Here is a 24,733-nt window from a genome sequence, read left to right on the forward strand (position 1 = left end):
GATAGCGATGCACTTAAACACAAACACTTTATAATTTTGTAAGCACATGAAGGCATAAATCTAATCATAAACAGAAATGCTGTATACAGGATCAACACTCAGGATGGTGTGATCAAGCTTATGGAGAGAAACGAGAGTCTAAAACACAGACAGGGACGGTGGGAGAGAGGGCGGGAGAGACAACGGGAAAGACGGCGAGAGAGACGGCGGGAGAGACGGCGGGAGAGACGGCGATCTCGGGACTCTTACACATGGAGCGCCGGTAGCTGGCCTTCTCTTTGTCTTTGTCCTTGGACCTGTTCCTCATAAAGGGCAGCTTTTTCAGTGCTGAGACAGAGGAGGAACGGCAGAGGCGGAGAGAGAGGAGGGAGAGAACATAGTGATGTTAACACACACACCAAACACACAACACACACATTTATATTCCATAGAGTACAAACACACACACACACACTTCTGTCAAATGTGCATACTGACACAATTACACATGTAAAACAGTGAGACGGCAAAGACGAGGATTTCTGAAGAGTCACTGCAAGATACACTGCAGTGTACACTGAACAAATACAATACACACACACACACACACACACACACACACACACACACACAGTGATGATTATTAAAGGGTGCAATTAAGGGAGCAGGACATTAGGCTTTATAGTTATTTTTGTCCTGCTTATTAATGGCATTAATGACCTTTATGCTGCATTGCACCTTTTAATAGAAATGCACAGTAACGATGATGACACGCCCCGAGAGAGAGGACACTTCTGCTAAAACCCCTGCTAAAGCATACCATTGGAGGAACCTTGCACATTGCTGTGCTGTGCTCTCCTCCCTTTCAGCACAGAGAGAGAGAGAGAGAGAGAGAGAGAGAGAGAGAGAGAGAGAAGAAGAAAACAAACAGGCAAATCAAGTGAAACCAAAAGTGAGCAGCAACCATCACACAGCAACTCCAAAAGTCTCGAGCAGACACACACATCAAAATCTAGCTAGCGGCTTCGAGGAAAGAGTGAATGTTCTGGAAACTCAGAAATAGACACCCGTCCGTATAGTGTAGGTGTCAGGAAACGTCACAGCTTTTATTTTAAAGTGTGAAAACATTAAAATGTGGTCCAGGATCAGACATGAGCTGTTGCTAAGAGACCCGAAGCTCTGAACTTGTGACAAATTAGGTACAAGCGCTGACCCTGATTTGCTCAAATTAAAACTGAGCTCTGCGTATACAGGGAGGTTAATTAGCTGGAGAGCTGTAGGAAAACTCATACTCACTGCCGCTCCTCTTTTGACTCAGAGGGTCGTCGAGTGACCCGGAGCCCATGGACGAGCTGTCCTGACTGTCCTGAGGAGCCACCAGGAAGCCGTCGCTCGACTCCGAGCGGCAGGGCGTGAGGGTGAGGGAACGCATTCGCTCGCGGCTCTTCGGCTTGATCAGCTTCTTCATCTTCAGCGTGATCCAGTTGCCCCTTCTGGCAGAAAAGAGCAGAAAGCCTCATCAATCCTCAAAGCAAAGAAAATGATCATTATTAGGAAACAACTTCCAGACGTAAGGATAAACACAAACCTCCTGGGGGGTGAGGGGTCGTAGAATTTGTACTGATCCATGATCTTCTCCTCCAACTTCTCCTTCTGTCTCCTCAACTCGTTTAGTTTGTCTCTGTAAGTGAGAAAAGCAGATTGAATTCTGGACTTGTCAGAAGGTGTTGATTAATTTTCTGAAAGTAGTGCAGCTGCAACACAGGTTTATATCAATGCGTTTGTCCCGATGCATTATCGTTTCTATAGCAACGGCTCATTTACAGGGGCTTGCACTGCAGACGCTTCAAATAAACGGATTAAAACTGTGTGTGATCGTTGATATGGTGAAGTTTTCTGTGAGGAGACATTAATGTTTATTGAAGGAGTTTCCAGTGTCAGTGCTTTGTAACAGTCAGAGGTAAAAGTTTTCAGCCATCTTCTGGACAGAGGAGTTTACGCATTGATTATTTCCCTATAACAGCACTCCCTTAAGTTTTTTATTCCTTGTGTATAAGTAGTTCTGTAATAAACAGTGATGACCCACATGTACTGTCTCTGCTCGACATGGAAGAGGTCTTTGCTCTCCATGGTCTGCTCCAGCAGGGTTCGGTTCTGCAGCATCAGGGTCTGGATCTGGTCCAGCAGGTGTCGGTTCTCCTCCTCCAGATTCCCTTTCAGCTGGCTCAGCAGCTACTCACAGAGGAATTAAGGTTTTGGGTCAGACAAGGAGAGACGAGGTGCAGTAAAACGTCATCATGCATTTTTCCTTAAACTTTACTTTACTAAAGACAAGTAGGAAAAATACGTGGTTTTGTAAGACAGCTCAAACAAAAACAGACAGTATTCAAAACATGTTTCTAATAAAAATCTTTGTACAAAGGTTTCTTTGTACACACATCCTTGTATATATAACACAAACCGAAGGAAGTAAAATGATCAGATGCCCTAATTGTTGTTCTTTTATAGAAAGATATTTTTGAGTACAGCTTTTCCATAAAAATCTGTTACATTGTCAGTATTTATCACGCTGTCGTTATAAGCTGAAGGGATGTGGAGGGGAGGAAAGGTGGCCTACTGAGCAAACAAACAAACAAACAAACAAACAAACAAATGTGCAGTGCTGCTTTGCTTTGCTTTGTCTGGTTTAGTTATGGTCAGCAATGCTGTGTTCTTCTGTCCATTTGATAGACGTAGTATTTGATAAAGTTACGAGCATGCTAGGAGTGGCAGCAGAGGTATTTTTCTGGTTAAAAAAATAGTTAAACACAGCTGAAGGGTTTTCAGTCCAGTCGCATCCCTGCGCAGAGCTACGGAGGTTGCTGGAATGTGATTTATGGGGAATCCAGAGGAAAGAGGAAGCGAAATACAACCCACATTTCTGGGGAGTTGTAGCTAGACACAAATGAGACGATAAGCACTAAGGAGTAAGGAACAGTTAGAAGGTAACAGACGGAAATGCATTGTAATCTTTTTTTTTTTTAAGTCTACAGTGAGGTAATCATACACTATAAACTGTAACACAGTCTCACATGTCCATGCTGGAAGCTATGATGAGCTCCTGCATTCCTGAGGACGAGCCTCAACCTCCCTCAGGGAGAAATAAATCACACTGCGAGACAAAGAGAAGACTTTCTACTGTACAGACGGCTTCAATTTAACATCATGATGCCATTTAAACCAGCAGACTAACAGCGTTAGGATGACAGATCTTCTCGCAGGGTGTCAGGAGTGAAATTGGAGATGCCCATTAGAAAGTGAAAAAGGCCCTGAATGATTATGCGAGCACGTGGGATTGCAGTAATGTACCTCGCACTGGTTGGTGAGTTTGGTGGAGGTGATATCCAGCTGTTGGTACTGCTCCTTCAGCTTGGAGAACTCGGCCTCCAGGCGCGTCTGCTCCAGTTTAGCGGCGTTCAGCTGGCTCTTCAGGTTCTTGTGGTCGGCTTGCAGACCCTCGTTATCTTTCAGCAGCTGCTGGTACGTAGTGTTCAACCTTGAAGAAGAAAGAAGAGAGAGAAAAAAAAGGTTATGAGCAACTTCCTCTTTCAGACCTTGGCATGAGAGCAGGGAGAGTATTAACCACCTTTACTTTATCATATATAAAAGAAATCATCTCAATAAAATTCCACAATTTCTACAATAATGCCACGTGGAATTTTCTTAAATCAACAAATCAACATTTTTTCACTAAGTACATAAAGAGAAGTTAGACCAAATTATTCAGTAACTTTAGTGAATTATTCAGTAGCTTCAGCTAATTATTCAGTAATTTCAGTAAATGACAGTGAATTATTCTTTAATGGCAGCCATTAAAAAAATGGTATTTTCTTAAAACAGTAATTCACAAAGTATATAAAGAGACCTTAGACCTACAGTTTATGTAGTACATCAATTTTATAGTGGTATAAATGTGAAAATGTAGGTATATTTTCAAATACAATTTGATAGCTTAATGTGATTTATAAAAAATCAGGTCCTTTTACAAATAGATTTCTGATTCAAAAACCAAATCTCATGCATAAATAAACAGTGCTATAAAGGTTTTACAATAATTAGCCATGTTGTTTTACTTTTAGAAGAAATTAATTCCTAAAAAAAAAAAATTAAGGCTGTCGTAACACTTGGCGCAGATGGAATTCACCCACTTGTCGTTTTCTTCCTTCAGTTTGTGATACTCGGCCGCTGTGGCCTGGTGCCTCTGGTTCTCCGACAGCATCTTCTCCTGCTCAGCCTTCAAAACCTTCTCCAGCTCCTCCAGCTGTGCCTTCTGCTTCAGCAGCTGGTTATACCTGCACGCACCATATAGAAGGCTTGTCGTGATACATACACTCACACCACAAACATACCACAAGACATATAACGATGTCCTTCAAATTATCCACATACTTTGGAATATTCAGGTATATATGGTTGTGTATTATGTTATAGCATGCTTTATTAGTGCAATATGGGGAGGAAAAACACAATAAACAGTGAAAACCGTTATATTTTCTAGATAATCTCGTCATAAATGGCTCTCTCACACGCTCTCCGGTGTTCTCACCTGTCCTCCAGGTCTCGGTGCTGCACCTCCAGGCTCTTGTGTGCGCTCTTCAGACCCCCGTGTTTGCCGATCAGGGCCTCGTACTCGGCTGCCTGGCGCTCGTGCAGAGCTGCGAGCTTCTCGTGGTCCCTCAGCAGCAGCTCGTAGGTGGATCGGAGGTCCTCGCGCTCCCGCACAGCGCCGTCTCGCTCACTCTCGGCGCTGCACTGCTGACTCTGGAGCTGAGCGTTCTGGGCTACGAGCGCCGCGCTCTGAGAGTTCAGTGTCGAGTTCTCCACCTGAGAAGAAGTCAGAAAAACATCAAAATGTGTCTTCTAACATATCTCTAAATGCTCAGGACTTCAGCGAATTATTCAGAAACTTCAGCGAATTATTCTGAAACTTCATAGCATTATTCAGAAACTACAGCAAATTATTCGAAAACTTCAGCGAGTTATTCGGAAACTACAGCGAATTTTCCGGAATCTACAGTGAATTTTTTGGAAACTTCAGCGAATTTTTCGGAATCTACAGTGAATTTTTTGGAAACTTCAGCGAATTTTTCGGAATCTACAGCAAATTATTCGGAAACTTCAGCAAATTATTTGAAAACTTCAGCAAATTTTCCGATAACGACAGTGAATTATTTGGTAAATGCAGCAAATCATTCGGTAACTACTACAGCTAATTATTCAGTAACCACAGAGAAATATCCACAAATACAACAAATTATTCGATAACTGCAGTGAATTGTTCCCTAACAGCAGCAAATTCTTTGGTAATCACTGGGAATTAGTCTGTAACTGCTAGCAGTGAAACTTCTATAAACCTTGGCCAGGTCTTGTTGTTTTTAATTGTTTTTAATATTAAATGATTATGCACAGGTAATCCGTATGGCCAGAAACCCCGAGCCCGTTGAAGGTCAAACCATCTGTGACTTAATCTGATAATGACAAAAAAAAAAAAAGCTTTTATTCCAGCGAGGACCTTGGAAACGAACCGTAAACACATCTGGAGCTGAGGCCAGGGTTACGACTGACCCACATTAGACTTAATCTGCTGTCTGATCTCAATCCTGTAGAAACTGTGCCACGTCCTCTTCATTTTAAAATCATTCTACATTTCCAGCTTTAATCCAGCAGTTATTTCACAAAGCCCAGCTTTACACATTTCTACACAACGCAGCTTGAATTATTGAATGGTTTAATGAACGATTTATTTATTTATTTATTATTTATCGAACGTAGATACCACACACATTTTGGAGATAATTCGGAGTTATATTTTTGATAATAAATATTTACATAAACCTACATAGAATAAACACAGAGTAAAAATTAAGCATTTTAAGGGGAGTTTTTTTTTTTTTAAATATTACAGATTTTATGGGTTTAGTTCCAAATGTGCAATATAGACAATAAAAAAGGATTTAAACAAAAATACAGAGTTTGTGTGTTGTGCTGAGAACAGAGAGACCCAGAGACGTGGCTGCAGTGTTTAGTGACCTGTAGTTTAGCGTTCTGAGTCTGCAGGGTGGTGTTGTTCTCCTGCAGCGAGGCGGCCTGTCTCTGCAGAGCGAGGATCTGAGCCTGGAGGTTACTGCTCTGAGTCTCCAGCTGCTTCAGCTGCGTACGCAGCGCCTGCTTCTCCGCCTGAAGAGTGGCATTCTGGGAAAACAAACAAAATCGCTCGTGTTTACATGCTTTAAAATGATGCCTTAGTCTCTCTACATTAAAGAAAGCATGTAAAGTTAAGACTCTTTAGAACATTAATATAAGAAACATGGGAAGTGCCTAAACAGAAGGCGGCTTCCTCACTGACTTCTTGTCTATGCTGTATCACGGGTGAGCTTTGAAGGCGACAAAGACGTCTCTGAAGAACCAAATCCTGACTTTTGCTCATTAGGCTATGTTAAATAAAGTACCGTTGGGGTTCATAATGGGAATATTCTTTAATTCGACATTTTTGTCCAGACTGAGTGTTGCACTCGAGCTAATGCACAGGATTATGGGATATGTAGGCCAACGGAGGATATATGTATTAAGTCTAGTCTAAATCAACCAGACAAACATTCAATTTTGAAATGACTTGATGCTTTTCCTCTTCCGAATACAGCAATTAAAATTTGATGCTTATATATATTTGAAAAAGCTTTTTACTATTTATGCTATGCATCATCTACAAACAAACCCACACAGCATTAGTTATATTCTTGACCATTTGGTTTGGGAACTACATACAAACTGGTGCACTACGGATGTGGACTTGGACATAGTGTTATTTATTTAGCTGATAAATTACTCAATAAGATGCATTATGATAATATGAGAGAGATATTAAAGGGATTTTAACAGATCCTTCTTTCAATGTTCCTTTCAAAGCCACGCCCTCGTAACACCCCACTGGAAAATGTCTGAATGTCCTGATTGGTTGATTATTAGTTTAACTGAAGCCTACATAAACAATAGTGCAAGGTCAGCTCAAAAATCGCTGACTGCCCCTTTAATATCATCAGCAGGATGTACCCTATGTATCTGTGCGGAAGCAGTGGTCACTTACGTTCCTCTCCACCTCTATGAGTCGGTCTTTGACCTTCAGTAGCTCTCGAGTGGCCTCGTGACTCTCCTTCTCCCACTTACTGACGCTCTGCGAGTCCTCCCCTCCTCTAGAGGGCGAGCTGTGCACCATGCGCTCCTCCTCTTCCCTCTGACGAAGAGCCTCGTAGTTCTTCTTCACCTGATGGAGGTGGAGAGGGTTCAGGTCGGACTCACGTCACAAATTTTTTTTTTCACCTAAGTCTTTGGATTTATTAATGAAATGAATCATGAAACTGTATTTTATGTGTATTTGAGGAATTCGCACTGTTTTGAGTTCCTGTCGGAGCTGCTGGTTAAGGTTGGAGGACTCCTGTAGTCTGGCCTCCAGGGCAGCGATCTTCTCCTCTTTAATCTCCAGCGAGGACTTCAGCGTCGACTCCAGCTTCGACTCCAGCAGCTTGAACCTGAAAGACACAACACAGATATTTTTAATTTTACTGCATTCTCAATACAGGAATTTAAAAAAAAAAAAACACAGAATGCGCTGTATAAACTGGTAAATCAAAACAAAACAAAAAATAAATAAATAAAACCACCTCCCTAGAGATGCTATCTAAGCTAGCCTGTTTTTATTTTTAATTAAAAAAAACTTTTTACAGTTAGATTTATTTATTTATTTATTTGATGCATATGGTATAGTGAGAGTCTGAACAATATTAATCACAAAACGAGCAATATTAATTTCAGCATTTCATCACAGGTATAGTGACGTTTTTCAGGCTCCGCCCTCTTTTCCTGTGCATGTACTGACAGAGCATTGAGCTGAGGATGGCTGTGAGCTGTATTTATAGATTATTAAAGCTTAATTATACAGCTCTGGGATGTGAGTGACAACGGTTCCTCCACCTTGCTGAATGCTGATGAGAACGACTGGAGACCCGTACCAGATCGTCTCTGATTGGCTGATACACGGTCATATGAGAGTATGTGATCTTTATAATAAGGGCACTTGGCATCATTAGTGCTGTGGTCTCATTGAAATCAATGGTACATTTTTGACGGATACCGTCAAAAAAACTGCGAGCCCATGCAAGTCGTACGAAGAAAACATATTGCGAAAATTGTGTCATTTAGAAACCATTTCCTTTTTCGATAATCATTGTGAAATCCTGCAGGAGGAAATTCGACACTGATTTGAAGTCACCAGGAACTTAATCTGATGGTTAAACCCAGTCTGAAAATCTTGTAAATTCTTGTGTGTGTGTGTGTGTGTGTGTGTGTGTGTGTGTGTGTGTGTGTGTACTGTGTTGTGCACCTGTACACTGGGTGTGTGTGTGTGTATGTGAGTCTCACCTTGCAGCAGAGCTCTGTTCATCATGCAGCAGCCCTTCTTTATTCAGGCCCATCTTCTCCAGCTCGTGAGTCAGTTTTTCCAGATCGTTGTTAATCTGCTGACTCTTCAGTTTCTCACTCACCAGCTCCTGAATTACAAAACATCACCACGAGGTCGATATGAGGTCATCATCGAGCAGACATCAGAAATCATTGCATCAAAGTGAAAACCTGTATACTTCATTTTCTAGTTAAACGTAAGAAACGAACAAGGCGTGTGTACTAAAAGTAAAATTACACGCGCGAGTAAACATTTCAGACAATAGCATCTATGCCACTCCCTTTAAAACATGCACTTATCATTAAGCCATTAAAAATTACTTGCCATTAAAAAACTGAAGGATTGAAATGCTGACTCACAAAAATCAATAAAATTGATGTAAATTGCAAAATGATTCGCCATGTTTTTTTTTGTTTTTTTTGCGTACCTCTCTCAGCGTGACCAGTGTCTTCTTGTCGATCGTGGCCTGCTTCACCAGCTCCTTGTTGTCCCTCTCGAGATCTTTGACTCGGGTACAGGAATCGCTCAGGGTGCTCACTTCCTTGCTCAGTGTGCGGTTTTCCTTCTCAAGCTGCGAGATTCTCTGACTGTCGTCGTCCAGTTTAGAGTCTCTGATCTCAGCCTGCTGCCGCAGCCGCTTGTTCTCCTTCTCCAGCTGCTTCTTGTCTTTCTCCAGCTGCGAGCTCTCCTGCTCCAGCACTTTATTCTCCTGTTCCAGCTGCTCCAGACGCTTGCTGGAGATCTTCAGCTCCTCCAGGCTCCTCTGCAGGCTCTGGTTCTCGCTCTCCAGGTCCCGGAGCTCTCCTTCCAGCTGTTGGATTTTACGCCCGCTGTTCTCCAGGGCCTTCTGGAGCCGCTGGTTCTCCGAGTCCAGACCTTGGTAGCTGAGCTCCAGGCGTTCGGTTTTCTTGGACGAAGCTTTTAGCAGCTCCAGGTTTCTCTGCATCTGATTCTTCTCGCTCTCCAGCTCTCGGTTCTCCTGCTCCAGACGAGCAGCTTTGGCTCCTGCGGACCTCAGACTCTCGGTGGTACGCCGCAGTTCCAGGTTCTCCTCTTCCAGCTGGGTGTTCTCCTTCTCTAATGCTTCCAGCTGCAGGGACGCGTTCCTCAATCCATCAATCCTCTTCTTCAACCTTCTGCTCTCCGCCTCCAGCTCAGCGTTCTCCTTTTCCAAGGCGTCCACCTTCTCGCAGGTGATCCCGAGGCTCGCCACCCGTTTCTGCAGACCCTCGTTCTCACGCTCCAAGCGCTGGACCTCCGCCTCGAACTCCTCCGCCTTCTCGCCTTTCTCCTTGTAGCACTCCAGGTCTTTGCGGAGCTGCTTGCGCTCGAACTCGAGCTTGTTGAGTTTGCCGCTGGTCTCTTTGATGGACTCGTGGAGGACGCGGTTCTCCTTCTCTATGTCTTTGACCCTGGCTTCGGCGCTGACCTGAGAGCGCTGCCTGAGGGACGTGATGGTCTGGTTTAAGTGCTCGTTCTCCTGCTCCAACCCCTTCACCTGAGCATTAATAAGCAGATTTGGGGGAAAAAAACAAGAATATTGTTTCCATTGTTTAAGAAAAGAATTTCACAGGACTTTTTTCATGCACATTTTCCAAGACTGCTTAATTTTTTAAATAGTTCAGTTGCTCCTCATGCAATCCAAAATGTACATCAAAGAACCAGGTTGAATTTCAAAGAACATAAAGTTTGTAAATAATATACGCAAATTTTGCCACATTAAAAAAAATCCCAAACCTAGCAGGAATTCCTGCAATGCCAGCGTCTTTACTAGGTCTCACTTGCAAAGAAATCTAGTGAGAGTCTTTTGGAAACCCAAAAGTCAAATAAACTCACATATTTATCCACACGTCTTCCTCCAATTCCGAGAGGAAGTAGATTATTGTGTATGTGCACAATCTCCCTCTGTTAATAGACAAACTTGACACCTTTTCCCAGGACCTTGCTAATATTTCAGGGAAATGTTATCTCTTTTCTCATTCCTGGAAAACTAGTCTTTAGGTATAACCAGATTTCCCTGAAACCGGGAAATTTTAAATTCACTCTTCGTAGTAAAAACTTTTTGGTCAGACATGATCATGAAGTACTGATGTCATGGTGGGAGGAGCCATGATGTCTGCATTCACTTTTTTATTTAAGTGTTTTGGTATTGCCGTCTCCTAGCAGCTCACATTGTTTGCAGGAGTTTAGTTTGTTTCAAAACAGAAACAAAAACCTAAAAATGTCGTGACATATCGACTGTGATTTTCGTGTACCTGTCTCTCCGAGTTCTCCCTCAGAGTCTCCAGGGTTTTCTGCAGCTGAGCTTTCTCCTTCATCAGGTCTGAGCTCAGGGTCTCGGCACTGCGCAGACTCTCTCTGTCCGACTGCACTTCGTTCTCCAGCTGCTCCAGCTGCACGGACATGGACACGGACACGGACACAGAGACACGGCATTGTCACTAACACGTTATAATCTGCACGCAGAGTCTTTGTGTTACTCACATCTGTAGACAGGAGGGCAGCTGTGGGCTTTCGGATTTCACCCCGTCTTTAAAATCAAGAGGGGTGAATCAGACAGGGATAATTAACACCTTTACGCCCTTTTCGCTCACACTCGTTTGTTCAGGACAGGACAGGGAGGGGCTGAGTGTGTCTGCATTGTCACTCATGCAAAGAAACAGCGGCACTTAAACACGTCTCTTTGTGCTCATGTTAGTCCTTTAAATAAACTCAAACACGTAATTACACAGCATCATGCAGCAGGATGAAGCTAAATCCCATCACGCATGTCCGATCTCTCTGTAGAACCCAATACTGTCAAAGCTCCGACAGTATTGGGTTCTACAGAGAGATCTGACCTTCTGTTATACTCATTTTTTTAGGTCAACACATTTTATTCTACAAAATGCAAAGCTCTTTTCAACTTTCTCTTCTATGCTCCTTGCTGCTAGGCTTTTTTATTATTATTATTAACCACCATGACTCATCTAACCTTCTGGCTGAGTCGCAGGTTTTCCTTTTCAGCCTTGAGGAGGCGCGTGCCGACCTCGCCGTGGCCCTTCAGCTCCTCCACGGTCTTCAGCAGCGCCTGGTTCTCCATCTCCAGCTTCAGGAGGCGGCTGGAGGTCAGCTCATTGACCTCGTGGCCCAGAGACTTCTGAGGAACTGCAGGAAAAAAAAACAAATATTAAAATGTAATATCAAGCCTCCACTGTTGGATCCGTCTTCAGACAGGGTTTGTTTGAGAGCAGCTTTATTAGCTTGATCAAATGCAAGCTGGGACTCGCCGCTATTAAATATTGATCACGTTAGTGGCAGTTAAAAAGCTTCTAAAAAAAATAATCAATTTTGAAGGTTTGCTAGCAGACAGTGCACCGGTAAAACCAAACCGCTTACAAAAAACTACTGAACAAATAAAATAATGCCACAAAGCTGAATGTTTTATTCCTCTTATTTATTAAAGAATGACAAATCATACTTTTATCCATTTGTAGTTAAATTTAATGTTGTGGAACGTCCACGAAACACCTCGCTTATGTTACGCAGCTTGTCATGTTACCCAAAAAAACCACAAAATGCCAAATCCTCTGTCCTGAAGATGTCAAAAAAACTTACTGACCGTTACAAATCACTGACACTGGAGACTCCTTCTAAAAACGCTCACAGAAATCTTCACCATATCAACAATTACACACATTTTTTATTCGGTTTATGTGGAGCGTCTGCCGTGAATCGGTTCCTTGTGAACGAGTTGTTACTATAGAACGAGTGCGTTAATATAAACCTGTCTATACCATCGGAGCTGCTGTTAAGCAAATTAATCAACACCTTCTGACCAATCAGAGTTCGAGAATACAACAGGGATGTGGTATAAAATGGATGCACCATTCATTCCAACTAGTAGATTTTATTATTGTCCTATTTATATACAGTACATGTGTAGAGCAGTAGTTCTCCAGCGCTATAGTTAAAATAATTAAAGGCCTGGTCCAGATCATGATTAATCGGCGGAATACTCGTACCCTCAGTGACCTCGGGTGTGGTTTTGGAAAGCTGCTCCAGCTCCCATCCGAGGTGCAGAGACTCGTCCATGCTCTGTTTCTGAGCCATCTCTAGTGTCAGGTTCTCCTCCAGCAGCTCCTCTATACGCTTCCTGTCCATGTCTCGCTCCTAACACACACACACACACACACACACACACACACACACACACACACACACACACACACACACACACACAACACAAATACAAACGCATATAATACAAATCAATCGCTTCATTTAGAGACATCACTACATAACCTTAATATAAACCTCGTACCATCTCCATGTCATGGATTTTGGCTTTGAACTGCAGATTCTCCTTCTCGAGCTCGTGCAGTTTGTCTGAACGAGCCCTGGAGCCTTCCAGCTGGTCCTCCAACATGCTCTTCGTCTCCAGCAGGATCTGATTGTCCTCTTTAAGCTCCTGTGTGGCGTATTACTCGCATATTAAGAACTTCAGAAGCTGCAGATGATCAGTCTAAACTAATCAACGCATGGCATTGTGGTGTTTTCGTACCTCGACTCTAGCTTTGTAAAACTCGATGTCGTGGAGCCTCTCTTTATAACGGCCCACTTCGCTCTCCAGCTTGTCCACTCGGATGGCCTTCTCTCTCAGAGCGTCCAGCTCATCACGGTAGGCCCTCGCAGAGCGTGCGTCAGACAGCAACTGGAGGTTCTGGACACCACACACACACACACACACACACACACACACACACACACACACACAGCCTCATGTGAAGTAGGGTTAGAGCGAGCATAAAGCTGCACAATTCTTAATAAAAAAAATTTCACAATTTTTTTTTACCTTAGAACTGGGATTATAAATATCACTCATTACAAATTTCAAGTATTTATTAAATTATTACACTAGCTTAGTTTGGTAGCTCTATTTTCTTAGCAGATATTTACAAATGATGGCTTGTCTGCATTTTAAATGATTTACTACACACTTCTAATGCAAACGCCGAAATCCTGAGCAAAAATATCTGCGATTTAGACTAAAACTCTAATCATATTATCGAGCCAAGAGCACGGTGTGTCCTCCCAAAATTAAGAGGAAACCAGCAATATTACAGAGCATAGAAGTGAAAATCTGTGGTAATGCATGTTTATAATATTTACAGATATTTGCATGTTATTATTTACTAAGCCAGTGCAAGAAAAGGAACAGTCCATGCTTGCAGTGTAAAATAAGCTTTACGCTTGAAACTATTACGTGCAAGGCTATACTTGAACCAGACTTAAACCATTTGCTAGCACTTATTTATGGAGCGCAGGATTCAGTGCGCTTGTGAGCATCAAATCAAAGTAGTGCTCTAGGTTGGATGTAGCAGTTGAGATGAGATACGCTCTTTCCATTATTTGAAGTTGATTCGCTGCTGTGCGCCGCACAAGCCCAGTCCTGCCATGTGAAGCAGTGAGTACAGAGCGCCTGGAGTTGTGCAGTTACACACAGCGATTCATCAAATCATCATTATGCATGTAATATAATATCAAGAACCGAGATTGATGTATAACGTGTTGCGCAATATATGTTTTTGTGTTTTATGTGTGTCATTGGTGGTTCGGTGGTTGAATTTTTTATATTCATCTGTTAAAATCAACTTTCAAAGCAGCACAGTTACCCATCATGCTGTGGATTGTGTACTTATTTACAGAAATACACTCAGAATTTTTAAAGCAGTAGGCCTTTAATTTCTACTAATTCCCACTATAGGAATGTTGGGCTGATAAAAATGGCCAAAAAAGGTTGAGAAGCCCTGATATAGACCTTTTAGTGTTAGTAATTCTCTTTATGTTTTATTCAGGTGTGTGTTACCTCCTGCTGAATCCTCTTCAGCTCTTTCTCCAGGTTCTCCAGTTCCTGCCTGCAGTCCAGCAACTGCTCACTTTTCTCTTCTCTGTGACACACACACACACACACACACACACACACACACACACACACACACACACACACACACACTCTTTATGTCTCCATCCCATAATTACCATCATTTTTAATCAGATTTGCAGTTCTAACTCAGGACACAAAGCATAATAAATACATATAATACATTATAATAATAAAAACTCTTCTTAAAACCAAATACACAAATAATATTTCTTAGGAAGAAATGAATAAATTTTGCATTTCTGCCTGTTTAATATAAATGTTCTCTGAGTCGTTGTGTTACAATAAATTTGCATTAGGGTTCAGACTGCTGTTATTATCCACTGTGCAAAATCTCAAAGAGGGAAGAGAGATTAAAACAAACAAAAAAAAAGCTCTGAGGGCATGCAAATCTGCAACGGTCTCCTCTGAACAGAATACATACACACACACACACACACACACACACACACTCTCCTCTGTCCTGCTCCGGTCCTCACATAACCGTCTCTTCCTGAGCCTAACCCTAACATCTCCACTACATTTGAATAGCGAGGAATATTATAATGATAATAATTATAATGAGTTAGTAAGAGGTCTATATGTTAACGTAGGCAGCAAAGAGAGCAAGATGTAGCATGTGGGAAACTTCCACCTGTTTTAATGCTGCATTCCTGGCACTGATGTGTGCAAACTCGTCCCTCCAGATGGGCTTTGGTCACTGAAAGCCAGTGTGTAGAGGTGAAAAATTCATAGGCTGGGTATTTCAGTGTATTTTAGCTCAATCTGATTAGCACATTGTACCATACACGCTTACTCAATGAGCAAATCAAAGGTGGTCATGGCAAGAACTGGGAAAGATTCCCGGAGAAAACATGACAATAATAATACAACACCTGAAATGACTCCAGTTCGGAAAAATACAAAAACTGTACTAATGTCTTCCCCGCAAACATTTACCGAAAATTGGTAGAATAGAAATATATCCAAACATTGTCTTGATTATTTTATACCAGCATGTCCCCAAGTGTTTTATTCCTCTTATACCACACCAATTTGCCAACATTATCTTTTTTTAAATACAGAATGACATCATACCTTTTATCCATTTATAGTTTAGTGTTTAATGTTGTGCAACAAGTTAGTTCCGGTTCTCGCTTTATACGTTATAGCAGCTATACACAGTCATTCCTTCACCAGCCTCTTTCTTGAAGTTTTTTTTCTCTCTTTCTAGTTAATAATAATAATAAAAAAAAAACAACAAAACAAAACACAGCTTGTAATGGTACCGAGAACCAGTAAAGCGTAAACTCTGTTCGTGTCAGAAGTTGCAGCTTTACCTCTGACTGTTACAAAAGCGCTGACACTGGAGACTCCTTCCATAAATGTTTAATAAACATCTCCTTACAGAAAACTTCACCATATCAATGATTACACACTTTTTTATATATATATACAAAGTCTGTAATTTGCAGCTGCACTACTGTCAGAGCTGCTGTTGTAGAAATTGAATCAACACCCAACCAATCAGAACTGAGAATTCAAAAGTGATGGTGTATAATACAAAATAACAAATGAACTGACTATATACAAGATCCTCTTTTTCCTCTTTCAGTACGATATGATGATAAAACTTTCTTGAATTTAAATAAAAGTTTATCATAGGCTTTTTTTTTTAACCTCAGCAAACATACACATCATGAAATATACTCAGTACTGTGAAAATATTTTCACGTCATGATATTAAACTGCTGCCAAATCTCAAACTACAGCAGAAGAGGAATGTGCAGTGATAAACAGTAGTTCTGTGCTCTAATAAAATCTCACAGAGACTCTATAAGTAGGCCAAAGACTTTTCAAGAATATCATGCATGCTAGATTATCTCGTGGATCTGGGGCGAATCCCCAGGCATCTGATCCACAGCCTGTCCAACACACAGTCATTTTTCACCACACTGACATCGCTGTGTCACGGCCTCGTGCAAAGAGAACAAAAACAAGTGCTGCCTCGCCTCATGTGATAACTGCAGCGTCTCTCACACGGCTTTTAAACTTCCTGATTAGCAAAGCTGGATGCACTTATATGTATCTCAACTTCCTCTCATTTGTAAAACCGCTTCTCCATCAGCACGACCGCTACTTCTAAATCACGCCGCTGTGCATTGTCTCTCAAGGTTAATGCACTCTTAAGGAGGAAGTTCGATTATTTACAAGGCTGAAAAAACAACGACTGTGGACTCCGGCCAGAGCCTTGCAGAGGAACTGCTTTTTTTTTTTTTTAAAAAAAAAAAAGAGGACTCATTCGGCATGATTCGTCAATCTTTTGCTGTTTGCGGGAAGTTCACAAGAAATCAGCAGGAGTCATGAGTAAGGACAAGGATGAGGAATGATGACTAAACACAGTGCCTTGTCTAAGATTTACAGATGGATTGCACTGTGTCATCAGGGTTTGATCCTCAGCCCTATTCAGTTTAACAGAAAAATGAAGAAACTGTTTATGGTGGTCATCAGAAAACATCCCATTTCACTGCTATGAATGTTCAAGGCTTTAGATGTAGTGTTGACCACAATGGTCACATTTTTTATCCTACAAACTTTCAATACAAGGGTGGGGTTCGATAACGTCACGCCATTTTTATCCCTTTCCTCCAAATCTACAAACTCTCTCTCAAGCCCATTTGGCTTTGAGGTGACCTGAGTGACAAAACTTTGTAAGGAACATCAAGATGTCAATGAATTAACACCAAACAAGGTTATCTAAAGTCTTTTGTTAAAAGTTGCGCTTAAACAAAATGCATAAAAACTGGAATTCATGTATGTTTTTTGTCCACGTAAAAGGAAATAACTCTCCACACCAGGAAGGGGCAGTAGTTTGTATTCATAATTTCGTAATCGTATTTAAAAAAAAAAAAATAGAAAACCCAGTATCACTGAAATAAAGTGTCCTAAATAGCGTACTATTTCACTAAACAGTCTGTCAAAATAATATGCAACCTAGTATGTTAAAATACACGTTATTTCGTGAGCAAAGAAACTATCTTAGCTACTACTTTGAATCTGTTTAAATGCTCTGCTTCAATTCAAAAAGTTGACTCGGCTAAAATAAATAAACTACAGCTAGCTACGTTTATCTAGGCTTGTGGAAAATGCCATGGCCTACACTGTGTGCTCTCCTTAAGAGTGACATCTGGAGTTTTCTGAATTTCCATACATCTGGTCTGGAAATGAGTGACTCGAAATTGCATTTTTTTAAACAAGACTCATGATAGGAATCTTGGGAAATAACTCATGATCATCATGTGGCCAAACTAGATTAGAGATCAGAAGTGATGAGAAGAATTGCAGGATGTGAGTCAGCTAAAGCTGACGGATCAGGTGTTAATGTCAGGGTTCTGTACTCACAGCTCCTGGCGGAGGCGTCGGATCTTGGCCTTGGCGTCTGCCAGCTCGACGCTGAGGTGCTGCCTGCTCTCGGTGCGCCGCATGCTGGGCGAATCGCTGGGAGACTGGGCACAGGGCGGAGGAGGAGGAGGTGGACACTGGCCACAATCTCTCTCCTGGGTCAGCTCTACGATCGTCTGTGGGCAGAGACGCAACGTCAACACAATATCGAACATCCCTGAAAAGGGCAGATTCACAAGGAACACGACATTAAAGTTATATTAGTTTTGTACTACGAACTGATGGACGAAAAATATCCGGTTTGTTGTAGTCATTATACTGTATTTATCAACTCTATATTCATTGCTAACTTTATTTTACAGTGTCTGGACCGTGCTGTTTGGATTTATTTAGATAAAAAGGCCAGCAAAAAAGTGCCATTGAAAATATTATATAAAAAAGTGGCCTCGATGTTTATCATGGAGTTGCTCTGTGTTATAGTAGTCATGGGGAAAGCATATTGTAATATCATTTATCGCAATATCAATATCGTATCACGTCGTCCAGCCTTAGAACATTTTAAGACAAAGCTGGAGCTTTTTATAGTACAGTAAAATCGCCAAGCAGCGCTCACTCTCCTCCGGAGATAGGAAACAGATTAAGGTCAGTTCTGCGACGCTGGTGCCGAGCAGCCAGCCGTGATGATTTCATTAAATAGAAACCAGGAGTGTGATGAGGATGGAGCCATCAGAGGAGAGTGCTCTCCAAATGAGGTCACGCTTTAAGTGAAGGAGACGCAACCATCGAAAAACCCCACAAAGACAGGAATATCTGACTGTGTCAACCATGTGGGGGGATTTAGTTGGTCCATACAAAGAAAACTGCTGTCATTATAAAAAAAAAAAAAAAGAAAAAAGAATACAAACAGTTTCGTCTTGGTTACTGAGGTTAGATTTAGATTTAGATTTAGCATTAATTAGCTGTATTAATAATCATGTCAATGGAATGTCCTCAGAAGGATAGTATGACCTGTGTGTGTGTGTGTGTGTGTGTGTGTGTGTGTGTGTGTGTGTGGAAGAACAAGGGTGTAAATGGCATTTTAATGAAGAGTAGCTGGCCACAAGCAGGGGTCTGTTGATCATTATTCAGCCTCAGAGGAGCAGAGGATGCTGGGAATGTCTGAGAGGCTGCGGGGGTTCAAGGGCAGGACTAAGGTTAATCACCGTCTCCCAGAATCCACCAATAAGTATTAAGGCTCTTAGTGTTAGCCAATCACCATCCAGGATGAGTACACAGCATAGCCTGCTGTGGCCAATCACTATCCAAGTTTGATTCACATGCTGATAGAAGAGAGCAGACTCGAAGCCTCAAAGGAACAATTTCAGACTTTCACACTATACACAAATTCAGGATACATCCTCCACTCTCTCTCTCACTCTCTCTCGTACCTCCAGCTGCTCGTCTCTCTCGTCCACCAGGCGTCTGAGATGGAAGGCCAGGTTTCTGGAGAGCGAGTCCAGGTCCTCAGGTGGAGATTCTCCCCCCTCCAGCCACTGCAGGTCCAGAACATTCTCCTGATTGTGGGTGACCTGTGCAAGAGCAAATTAAGGAACGAGTGAACAAACCGAGTCAATTCCGCGGTCCCGGGATTCTGAATGTACGGCTTTCCATCACGGCAGCTTCGTACCTCCTGAATGTGAGACGCGATGGCTGCCTTCGTTTCAAAATCCAGCGTCTGGATCCTCTCGATGTACTCCTCCTTTTCCTCGCACTGTGAATGAACAGAGAATTGAATCCTGTGAGAGAATCTGCAAGAGCTCACAAAAAATACATGAAAAGATAAAGGAAAACATAATCAGCTATAAAAATACTTATCCAGACCTAAAAGTCACTTCAGGAACAGAGACTGTGTGTCTACGTTAATACGACTGAAGGGCAGGTATGAAATTTTCATTTCCTATTTCATATATATATATATATATATATATATATATATATATATATATATATATATATATACACACACACACACACACATGATTTCAAATCCATAACACTAATAAACTGACAATATCTTACTTTTAAATGTTGCTCCGAGTTCCTCCTGGGAGGTCACATGACCAGATATGCAGATAAGTCTCATCTTAGTGATGTTAATCTTAACCCTTAACCGTATTCTTTGTATTATTAATAGGAGGAAAAATCTCGCCATAACGTGAACGCCTGTGTGCCTCAGCATTATGCATGCAGATCTGTGCCGTGAATAGCTGACGAGCTCCAGGATTTGAGGATAATTTGAGAAGCGCAGGAGCAGTGTGTATTGACGAGGATGTGCTTTATATCAGATCTGAACCGACGTTTTATGTTCGGATGGCATTACGGCACTGATGTATATTAAAGATGTCCACACTTAAACCCTTTCCCATTAGACACTATGACATGGCTTAGCACATTACCCATAATGCCTTGATTAATATTTGCTTATCCTCCTTGCCCAGGTATCACGACAGCTGAGACGTGTGGGTGGAGCTTAAAATATTTCAGACCATTGATTGGTAACACAATTGTCTTTCTGCCACCTTAAATCCAAAATGGCTTCCTGCTGCTTGTGCCCTACATAGAGTATATAATGCAGCTCTACACCCTACCTAGTGCCCTACATGGTGAGTTTATATTAACATTCGAGATTCAGCCACAAAAAGGTGCGACTCTTGATGTTTGGCATGCAAATTCCTGTGTATTTTCAAATCGGGATTAAAGTATTGGCACCCCCTTGGCTTGTGTCTGGTGGTGTGTGTTGCTATTAAGTGAACGTTTGCTCAAATTTTTAAACACACAAATAATGTATAGGCACTGTTAGCAGCTTGGACGTGCACTGCTATTACATGAAAGCTTGCTTCTTTGTATTTTCAGGGGGAAATTAAAGTAGTGGCACTCGGCTGTGTTTCTGTTTTGGAACTGCTATTACATTTTTTTCTCTGTATTTTCAGTAAAGATTACACTATTTGCGTTTTTGCACTGACACTTGTGCTGTTTTGAGGTAAAGTGCTATTACTGTGTGTGTGTGTGTGTGTGTGTGTGTGTGTGTGTGTGTGTGTGTGTGTGGAGCGACCCCGCCCTCCTACAGAGCAGACGGCTCCTTGCCCAGAGCTCATCTTGGCTCCTGGCCAGCTGATGCCACCTGTCAGGCTCATGGCATTATCGCCTACTTCTCTTTCACTCTGCACAATCTGGAGTCTCTACCAGCTGCACAGTTACTGTAAATCATGACCAGGATGTGTGTGTGTGTGTGTGTGTGTGTGTGTGTGTGTGTTCCTATACCTGAACAGCACACCCGAGCAACAGCAAGAGCAGCTTCTTCACCTCAGCCAGGCCTTGTTCTGAAAGCAAAGAAACAACACGAGCTTTAAATCATCATGAAACGTGAGCTTTATGAGTACACCTGTTGAACAGAAACACTTTGATGCAATAAAAAAAAAAAATCCCATAATCCTCAGCTCCTCAGCGCGCCTCGACTGTGGGAGGCCGAGACGAAGCGCAAGGCAGCTGTTGGAGGAGATGAACTGTTAACACGGCGGAATTAAGAAGAGAAAAGCAGGTGGTTCGTCCAACTGGGCTGCTTGGCACCGACGTTCCCGCTGGCCCAGACGAGGGGAGGGGCTTAAAGAGCGGCCAATTGCAGACCAACAAACATACGGGCTGTTTAACTAGCGTGAAACTACAACTGTGAGGAGTCTACATGGACACAACGACAAGGTCCTGCTCAGAAGATACAAAACTGATACCACCTGTGTGTGTGTGTTGAAGCAAACCAAAAACTGCACATAGCATAGATTTATCATTCACAGAGAATCTATTTACCAGAGATATCTGATCTTCACTGCAGGCAGGATACTTCCTGCTCTTCTAACAGCACACTTTAAGCTGAATGGTGGCCTAGATTTATTTATCAGCACCAAGCCAGGCCTCTGGATACACAAGAACGCTATATTTGGGAGCGAGACAAACTCACAAGCTCTACACAACATGATCAAGATCGACCTGAAAACTTGCAGGAATAAAATATTTGGGTTACAGGAAAATAATCAACGACTGGGTGGTGCGATGAAGTGGAGTTATTACTGTTACCACCCTAAAGTAGATTTTTTCCTATAGCAACTAGCAACGATTACATTTTATCATTTATTAAACAATGACATATTCATTTAATGATGAAGAAGCGTAATTAGAGAAATTCCTTACATTGTAGCTCCAGCCTCTTTTAGAAATTAAAAATGATTGGCTCAGATATTTAATGATGTAAGAACACCTGCTTGTCACTTGTACGATACAAACCAGGCTCTACAGCACCACTTTATTAGCGGAAGGGGCGGGGCTTGTATGATTGGGGGGCGTGTCCAATTTGCATAATCATAAAAGCTGGATTGGTCATAACGAAAACAGGTTTTGAGCGAGATTAAAGTCACAAAGTCCTCATTCTGGTGTGAGATATAAGGCGGTTTGGTGAACTGAATCGAAAACTGATTAATAATTCTGTCCACATGATTATGGAAATTGTTCTATGAAAGAAAAACGCACCGAGCTGAAAATGAGCGCTGCAGCATAAACCAACGTAAGGCGTAAAAGGAAACATGATGCGAGTTAGTCACGCTGAGGAATCCGCATGAGCTCTCCACACAGGAAATGCTTTTTCCCTTTCTTTTTTTTTTTTAAATCATATAAAGATGCTCTCTCACACACACACACACACACACACACACACACACACACATATACACACACACATATACACACACACATATACACACACACATATACACACACACACCTGGCTAGAAATCCTGAAATGAAAATCCCTGCTGGTTTCAAATGAGGAGCTGCTGTTTTTGCAGAGTGGTGCATAAATTATTCAAGGACACTTGGAGCAGAGAGGGAGAGAGAGAAAGATGAGGGGAAACATCATTCTAACGGAACCCCTGGGCCTCGCTCGGGTCCGGTAATGCACACTCACTGAGTTTTTAAGCTCTTCCTCCATCATCCTGACGGGAAACCGGAGGTCACAGGGACCATGACAAACCTCCAGCACTTCCTGTGAACAATAACTGGTGTACAGGAAGAGGAAACAGCTTCTCAAGATGGACCCCAGGGCTTCATAATGCCTCAGAACAGAGTGGTTTCCTGTAGAGGTACTCTATGATGTCATCAATGACAGCTTCCTGTACAGAGCTTTGCAACATCCAGCATCACGATACATGTTCATACAATGAAGCTCCTTCTAAGCACTGAAGCTACGTTCACTCGTGTCACCTGTAGTTGTCTCCTGTGCACGCGTAACCATTGCTAATGCTGTTGCTTATGGGCGTGGCCTGTCCACCATTTTCTTTAGTACAATTGAGAAATGGTAAAAGGTAAAAGCCCAAATGTATAGCCTACAACCTGCTACATGTTTTATACACAATATATTTAAGTCTGATTTACACCTTCCGTGCTCGGGTTCATCGTCAGATTGATTAGCAAAGCTAGCTAACTCTAGTAGCTACTAGTGCTATACACATTGATGTATAACAGGATAAGATGAGATTATGGTTATAAGTTTGTCATCCATTTTGTGCATCAAACACTAAATGGGAACTAACTGCAAGTAGGCGCTAAAGTCGTAAGTGTGGAGCTGAAGAAACGTTGCACCACACGTGAGGAATTGTTTGGATTTGTCGCTTTACTTTAACGTGTTGTATATAGAATCGGGAGAACTTCAGTGTCGCTTGTTGCTGATGATGAAATCACGCTTGTGAACGGTTGCCTGTCGCCTCGCCGCACGCTACTCTGAACGCCCACTCTCATCTCTCACACTGCTTACTCAGCTATGCTAATAAACTAACGGCCTGCTGCTAAACTGCACCTGTCGTGACTCGGCAGTTCTGTTTTCCAGCTGTCCTCAGTTAAAATGGCTGAACAGAGCAGCTGTCAGAGACGCATCTAAACGCTGGGCGAGTCAGCACAGCCTGGTCTGAGTGAGTAAGACTGAAAAGACGAGAAAAGAAGGTGAGGCAGCTCTGTGACATCCGTCTCTCCTACAGCGGTTGAGAAAACAGAAAGAATGCACACCGGAGGGACAGAGAGAGACTCCGAGCAAGACAGAGAGACAGAAACAGAAAACGACAGCGAGAAAGGATAAAAGCAACAGCGAGACGGAGACGTTAGAGACGAGGCGAGAGACACAGAGTATAAACGTAAGAGAGAGAGAAACTAAGAGCGAGAGAGCAACAGAAAAACTGTGTGAGAGAGACCAAGAGCAACACTGACAGAAAAACTAACAGCACTACAGAGTTGCTTTTTTATATGATATTTGATTTGTTTTCATTTTATTTCATTTTTCTTTTGTTCGACTTTTAATTGTTACTGTTTTTAATGTTACAAAGCTCCAATAAGTAAAAAAAAAAAGAAATGTACCTTTGTGATACCGCTAAAGCACCATCAATTAAAGTGAATTAATTCCTTATTAAATAAAATTAATATCAATTAATTTTAAAGAGCTGCAGAGAAAATAACAACAAAGACAAAAACCAAAAACAACAAAAAGATAAAAACAAACAGTTTTTGGAATTTTCTAATTGATTTGTATATTTTTTTTCTATTTATTTATTTATTTACTATGTAATCAAAGCTTTGGCAATTACATAATGCAAAAAAAAAAAATTAAAAATTAAAAAAAATAATTTAAAAAATTGAATTAAATTGAACTGAAATGCCAATGAAACTAAAAGGAAGAACAAAAAATTAAAACTTTTGATTATATGTTAATCTTTTTTTTTTCATTTTATGGTTATATATACCCAAAATGTTCTACTTCATTATTTATTAAATATTTTGTAAAATACGTAATAATTTAAGCTTTGTCAATACAAATGTAACTCTGTGAAACAAAACACTGTGAATTAAAGTCAATTAAATTGAACTGAACTGAAGAGAGAGAGAGC

At 41.6% G+C, this 24,733-nt stretch overlaps 1 protein-coding gene across 5 annotated transcripts in view; it reads right to left on the minus strand.

The window, feature by feature from the left end:
• Positions 1 to 24,733, minus strand: part of ccdc88ab (coiled-coil domain containing 88Ab) — a 58,318-nt gene that overhangs the window by 9,871 nt on the left and 23,714 nt on the right. For 3 of the 5 annotated variants that reach the window (XM_034301135.2, XM_026945290.3, XM_034301132.2), the window contains exons 5-27: positions 21,078 to 21,136; positions 19,444 to 19,527; positions 19,205 to 19,345; positions 17,778 to 17,953; positions 14,322 to 14,403; positions 13,017 to 13,175; positions 12,777 to 12,923; positions 12,478 to 12,625; positions 11,448 to 11,620; positions 10,729 to 10,866; positions 8,901 to 9,971; positions 8,434 to 8,561; positions 7,406 to 7,544; positions 7,103 to 7,279; positions 6,049 to 6,210; positions 4,565 to 4,842; positions 4,167 to 4,310; positions 3,328 to 3,514; positions 2,066 to 2,211; positions 1,568 to 1,660; positions 1,276 to 1,472; positions 800 to 841; positions 250 to 327 (exon numbers count right to left, since the gene is read on the minus strand). In XM_034301135.2, coding sequence (XP_034157026.2) covers positions 250 to 327; positions 800 to 841; positions 1,276 to 1,472; positions 1,568 to 1,660; positions 2,066 to 2,211; positions 3,328 to 3,514; positions 4,167 to 4,310; positions 4,565 to 4,842; positions 6,049 to 6,210; positions 7,103 to 7,279; positions 7,406 to 7,544; positions 8,434 to 8,561; positions 8,901 to 9,971; positions 10,729 to 10,866; positions 11,448 to 11,620; positions 12,478 to 12,625; positions 12,777 to 12,923; positions 13,017 to 13,175; positions 14,322 to 14,403; positions 17,778 to 17,953; positions 19,205 to 19,345; positions 19,444 to 19,527; positions 21,078 to 21,136 — 4,149 coding nt within the window. The remainder of the gene's footprint in view (positions 1 to 249; positions 328 to 799; positions 842 to 1,275; positions 1,473 to 1,567; positions 1,661 to 2,065; positions 2,212 to 3,327; positions 3,515 to 4,166; positions 4,311 to 4,564; positions 4,843 to 6,048; positions 6,211 to 7,102; positions 7,280 to 7,405; positions 7,545 to 8,433; positions 8,562 to 8,900; positions 9,972 to 10,728; positions 10,867 to 11,447; positions 11,621 to 12,477; positions 12,626 to 12,776; positions 12,924 to 13,016; positions 13,176 to 14,321; positions 14,404 to 17,777; positions 17,954 to 19,204; positions 19,346 to 19,443; positions 19,528 to 21,077; positions 21,137 to 24,733) is intronic. The other 2 variants (XM_034301133.2, XM_034301134.2) reach the window with 2 other exon arrangements.

Source organism: Pangasianodon hypophthalmus, chromosome 28 (genome assembly GCF_027358585.1).
Source record: "Pangasianodon hypophthalmus isolate fPanHyp1 chromosome 28, fPanHyp1.pri, whole genome shotgun sequence".
NCBI classification, from domain to species: domain Eukaryota; kingdom Metazoa; phylum Chordata; class Actinopteri; order Siluriformes; family Pangasiidae; genus Pangasianodon; species Pangasianodon hypophthalmus.